The sequence below is a fragment of the Notolepis coatsorum genome, assembly GCF_963971535.1.
Source record: "Notolepis coatsorum genome assembly, chromosome: 1".
NCBI classification, from domain to species: domain Eukaryota; kingdom Metazoa; phylum Chordata; class Actinopteri; order Aulopiformes; family Paralepididae; genus Notolepis; species Notolepis coatsorum.
This window is the reverse complement of record NC_140165.1, coordinates 169,911,950-169,917,949: the sequence shown is the minus strand read 5'-3', so window position 1 is coordinate 169,917,949 and position 6,000 is coordinate 169,911,950. Positions and strand designations below refer to the sequence as shown.

The 6,000-nt window shown below is 40.1% G+C and overlaps 1 protein-coding gene across 4 annotated transcripts in view; it reads left to right on the top strand.

Annotated features, from left to right (window-relative positions):
* Positions 1 to 795: 795 nt before the first annotated feature.
* LOC311244718 (SAFB-like transcription modulator) overlaps positions 796 to 6,000 on the top strand; it is a 118,158-nt gene continuing 112,953 nt past the window's right edge. For all 4 annotated transcript variants that reach the window (XM_084334387.1, XM_084334386.1, XM_084334385.1 and 1 more), the window contains exon 1: positions 796 to 934. In XM_084334387.1, the coding sequence (XP_084190513.1) occupies positions 909 to 934 (26 nt within the window). In that variant the 5' untranslated portion in view covers positions 796 to 908. The remainder of the gene's footprint in view (positions 935 to 6,000) is intronic.

Genomic DNA, 6,000 nt, shown 5'->3' with positions numbered 1-6,000 from the left:
CCCTCATCTATGTTTCTATGAGAATCCATGGCAGAACTACTACAAAGTAAATGATAACATTCTGCATAGATATTCGTTTTTTACATTTCCGCTTATTTTAAGTATGTGTACATACAGGTATATATTTCCTACATGCATAAAGATATTCACATCCAGGTTTTTCTATGATGTTAAGCAACTGTCTGACTGCTAGCATGTCAAATTTGAAAGCTCTTGGAGCTTGTATTATTAATCTACATGAGTAATATGTCTCAACTAGTAACAGTACTAAATACCTGTGTCATGTATGTCCCTATGCCATAAATGTCATGTATGTTGTGTGTCATAAATGCCACTATGAATTGAAAATGGGGGACCCTGATGTAAACAAGACAAACGTCTTTCTCTGGTCTGTGTATATTGAGCCGTAGGCCTACTGTATTGTACCCATTCTGCAATCTGTTAAATAAAGTTTTCATTCATTCATTCATTCAACTCTCATACGGCCAGGCTATATTTTGGTTGTTTTTTCCTTTGGGGGTGTATAACAATATCTATCAATTTAACAAGTTTTGCAGTCAAATATCTTTATACAAGAATCCATTTCATATGGGAGACCTTAGAGATGAGGAAAAACATTCTTGTGTTTTGTTCTACCTCCGGTAGGGGTGGCTATTAGGAGTAGTGCTCATTCCATCCGGAGAGGCAGCAATGCGCCAAACGTGCTTAGTCTGGCATAAAGAGGAAGAACGAGGTACGGCCGCGCGCACCTATTGCGCACGCACGCACACACACACACAACAAACAGCCGAGAGGTAAAATGGCGTCGGGTGCCATTTCCACGGAGTCCAAGAAAATCGTCGATTTACGAGTAATTGATCTTAAATCTGAGCTCAAGCGAAGAAACTTGGATATATCTGGTGTTAAAAATGTTCTCATCGCCAGACTTAAACAGGTGAATATAAACCACGCTCCATTTAACATTAAATGTGCAAACCAGTATTGGATTGGGGGGGACGCGATTGCAATGGAGCCTGTATGGGTAGGAGTATTTCCTAGTTGGTAGGTAACACCACCGTATCGCTAGCTACAACCTGGAAAGCTTTCGGTTCACAGTCGGGCTAGCTAGTTTTCCATTTTTTTTGTTGCTTAACGTTAGGTGACTTTATATATATAAGTTACGTGACGTCTAATTTAGTGCTGTTTCGCTAGCTAACGTATTGTTACATACCTGGGTTCCATCCTAGAGGCAAATCTTTCCTGTGACAAAATGGCATTCAATGTAATAAAAAAAAGTCAACCAACGAACAAGATTATTTTACCGGATCTCCTCTCTGGTAAACAAGAATACCCTGAAGACTCTGGCAGGAGCACTCATTCAAGGGTACTACGACTATGCTTGCACCTCATGATTGATTGATTGAACATTTTATTAATACAATTTTCAATCATTATTTGTCATTATTTGTAACAGATTGCAGAATGGGTACAATACAGTACAGCTCAATACACACAATTGTTAAGGGGATGCAGACCAGAGAAAGACTTTCGTCTTGTTTACATCAGGGTCCCCCATTTTCAATTAATCATAACATGACATACAGATGGACAGTACTCCTACATCTATACATTTATGACATACCAGATTTACAAATACAGTACTGTTTGTGATACAAAAAGAGTAAAAAAGAGAGTATACATTTGACGAAGAAACTGTACAATGGAGGGGGTGGGGGGGGGGGGGGACTGTACATTGGAGGGGGTTGGGTTAGGACATTTACTGTACATTGGAGGGCCTATACTATTTTTTCCATGACTTTCGTGGTACCAAAGCACCTCAAAGGCCCTAAAACAAGACTACAAACATCATAAAACAAACTGGTCAGACTACTAGGGCTGCAACTCGCAGCCAGGGATGCACCGATCCGTCTTTTTCAGTCCCGATACCGATACCTGGGTTTGGGTATCGGCCGATACCGATCCGATACCCATTGTTCAAAAATTATATATATTAAAATATATATATTTTTTAAAGAATTGTAAAGGATCACAAGTGTGTTTTTGATTTGTTGTAAACAAAGACAGAAAATAAACTTTGTTCAATTAATAAACTGTATGCCTCACTGTCACTGTGTGGAAGAGACTGGGATCATTCTTTTGTGCAAGGCAACATCAGGCTTGACTTAAAACATTACTTTCCTAACTTAGTGAAACTAAATGTACCGATACCCGATCCAGCTATTTTACCAATATCGGCGGCCGATACCAATATCGGATCGGTGCATCCCTAGTCGCAGGGGTTGACACTAAAGTCTCAAAAGCACATCGGGCAAGTACAGGTCATGTTCTACTTAACACTTTCAGTGCCCAGCAGGGGGCGCACATTTAGTGCTTGAATGCCCACCATCCACTTCAATGTTAGCATAATCTATGTTTTAAATTATGGCTATGTGTCTAATCTGCCCGTCGCTTATCAACGACTCATTTCCAGTCAACATTGTCGAAGCGGATTCTTTTTTTATCGGTTAATTTCCGTTTTATAGCATTTTGAAAAGCCCTCGTTTTCACGGAAAAAAATAAAGATTCCATGATAATCGCCCTGTACTGTAATATTCTAGAACGTTGTCATTTTTCGGCCTATTTATGAATCGTTTTCAAATAAACGCTAGATTATCGCTAGTTGTGTACGTGTGCACGCTGGTGCCGCGAGCTGAAAATCGATTCTCTCAGTTCCTGATCGCTCTTACAGTCAAACAGCCATATCACATTATAGGGGAAAAGCTTATATCTCCGTGAAAACAGGTCTGATTATCCTAAGACTGGTAAAATAGATTCCTTACCTGAGATCAGATGGTATCCAAATGGATTATTCCAATTCCTGATCGCCATTCCAAAAATCAATCCTTTTATTGATCCCACGCGTATACTGTAAAACACATATTACACGCTGTGCTGAGGGTCCAGAATTAATCTGATCGGCTCCGGTTACATGCGTGAGAAGTAAAATGTGGATTCCGGAGTTTTTTTTTCTCATCCATTTTCATTGAGTCCAATCCAAAATGGTGCATTACCATCTGGGAGACGATAGGGGACGCTTTTTTCACATCTGAGCGCCTGGCGGGGCAGGTTTACCAACGGTAGACTCGGTTGATGAAATATGATTTCAGATCGCTAATAAAAAAAAAAAAAACGAGAATTCTCGTGATGGGCATTCAACCCGTGGGCTGATAACCCAAGATATCTCGTGATGGGCATTCAAAGTGTTAAGAGGTTAAGTTAATATAAAACCGTGTTTAACATATTAGAATTTGTTAAATACAGGCTTTTGATATTTTCTTTTATGGCGAGTGATTTTTTTTGTGCCAAATATGCAGCTCACTTGCTTAACACATCCGTGGCCAACCACGTATATATATACGTGTTTCGGATCCAACGCTTGAGGGCCAAAGGTTGTTTAGGCTTTTATTCCATTGTAATATCTTACTTAATGTCACAGAGCGGCACTGCAGATTTACCCTACTCTTGGGATTCGGAAAAGGCCATTACCGGCCAGATCCTTGTAGGGGCGCTGTCTCGATAATGCAGTGTTCCCTATTACAGACCGGTGTTTTTTTTTTTCATCATGGGTGGACTTTTTTGTTAGCCTAAAGCTATGCCTGTAGCATGTAGCCTGGAATACTTTTTGGGACGCTGAATTCAGTATGCAGTAAAGGAATATAGCATCAGCCAATGGACATAGCGATCTACCAGATAGCGATCGATAACTGGGAAATCCTGTTTGGGATCCAACCGGCCCACGGTAAGAGCTTTTTCACGTAAATTACAGCCCGATCGGGCCTTGCTTTGATAGCGGACCAGCCGATCAGCTAATGAGGCTAATGCCGTTATTGGTAATCAATAATCAGAAACGACGTCCGTCCGTCCCCTTTCATGCATTCATGGTGGACCATGATACCGATAATATGCATTTTGAGTTTTAGCTCTAGCTTGTGTATAGCCGAAACGCCATTCGATTTAACGTTATTAGCTTAGCGTCCTGTATCTCGCCTTCCAGGAAATACCCCAGAACATTGCGGTATATAGTTCATATTCACGACGCTATAAAATGGGAACGTATTGATGAAAAAAATATTTCTTTAAGGCATATTGAAGGGACGGTTTATAGTGTCAATTGACAATGGACAGATAGCAATAATATAAAGTATAGATTTAGCTCTACAAACAGCCTCACGCACAATGAAAGGTTGTTATGATAAGCTGGCTTTATAGAGTGAGATTAGACGGATCCCAGTGGCCGCGAAAGTGTTAACGTCGACACAAATGTGTTTTATACAGTCCAGGGTTTCCGTTAGCCGGTAATTACCGGTATTTGACCGGCAAAATCTGTTGAAGTCCGACATATTTAATCTCTCCGGTCATAATGTCCGGTGAAAATAATTCCCTCTAAGCACAATTTGATTATTTGAATTGTATTAAAATAGGCTAAAATTAAATAGCCTATGCGATGAACGAAACAATCATTACATTTGTTTCATCATTGCTTCACCAAGCAGGTCTAATAATGACAACGATGTGTCAGCGGGAGCTTGCTGCTAGATTTGCGAGTGCATGCAGCTGCAGAGCCACAGAACCCACCAGCTGTGCCGGCACAGTGCAATACTCCAATTCAGTCATTCGCAATTCAGCTGTTGGGTGGGGGGCGCTGCTGAGCGGTCCCCAGATAGGGCCTGAAAACACCGCTCTCTGCGCTCTCTGCGGCTCTGCAGCTGCATGCTCTCGCAAATAAGTCGTTGGGAGGTGGAGATTCATCACGCAAACCCACGATAATGTTGCCGTCTCTCTCTGCCAAATTTCTCAGTTCTTCACTTGATATAATTAATACAAATGTCCAATATAACGGAATTCGTTAGCTCATAAAAATGTGACTATAACAGATTGCTCTTTATTAATGTCGGACCGACTGCCCACAGACACCTATTTGATTTAGAGTCAGCAGCAGCACGGAGTCTCGGGACTTATTTTATTTGGAATATAATGACTATACGCAAAAGTAGCCTAGTTTTAAGTTAAAATATTATAAATCTACATGCCTTGAGGATGTCATTATTTATATAGCCTGCCTATCAATTGTTTTTAAGCTCAATAAACTCTGACCGGAATTTCTCTCATTTGACCGGTAGATTGAAATCTACCGGACACTGAGGCCGGCAAAAAAAAATTCTAACGGAAACCCTGATACAGTTTAAGCTTCTACATTTCTGTTCATATGCCATGCAATTAGGGCTGGGCGATATAACATTAACGATAAATATCGCGATATATTTTAATAATCGATAATCGAATATCGAAAGTAAAAAAAAAAACGATTTTTTTTTTTTCTTTTTTTTTTACCTGCAACAGGGCAGTTTTAAAACCAGAGACAGTGGACAGACTTGTCTTTCTTGCCTGCAACTTAAAGTAATGGCTTTGCTTGTCCAAATGACAATACTGACCAAATTCAGATTTCTTTTTCTCTTGTCCATTTATTTTGTTTGCTTTCTAATTTAAAATACATTTTGAAACCGTCTGTACACAGTAGGCTATGTGTGCTAGCAGAACTAGACTCCAGTCACGAGTCACAGTGCACATGTGCGGTGGTTTGTCCACCAAAAAAGCGCCAAAAGATCGAAAATAAACTAGCAGAGCCAGAACTGTTCAACTCCTCTGGAGCCACAGCCAGCAGAGAAGCCGGTTTACTTTAGCTTTTAAACCAGCTGCAGCCTGAGAACTGGAGTGTGAGGGGATGTAACACTAAAGATGGCGGCAATGACAAAGAATTGCTGCAAAATAAACATAATTTTTTTTTTTTAAATTCTTTTTATACTTATAACAATTCGATAATTATCGATATCGAGAAATAAAAGAAAATTATCATATCGTTATCGCGATATGATTTTTTTCCATATCGCCCAGCCCTACATGCAATGTTGCGAGAATGCAATATGTCGCTGCTGCGGAAATAAACCTTTTGATTGAGGAAAC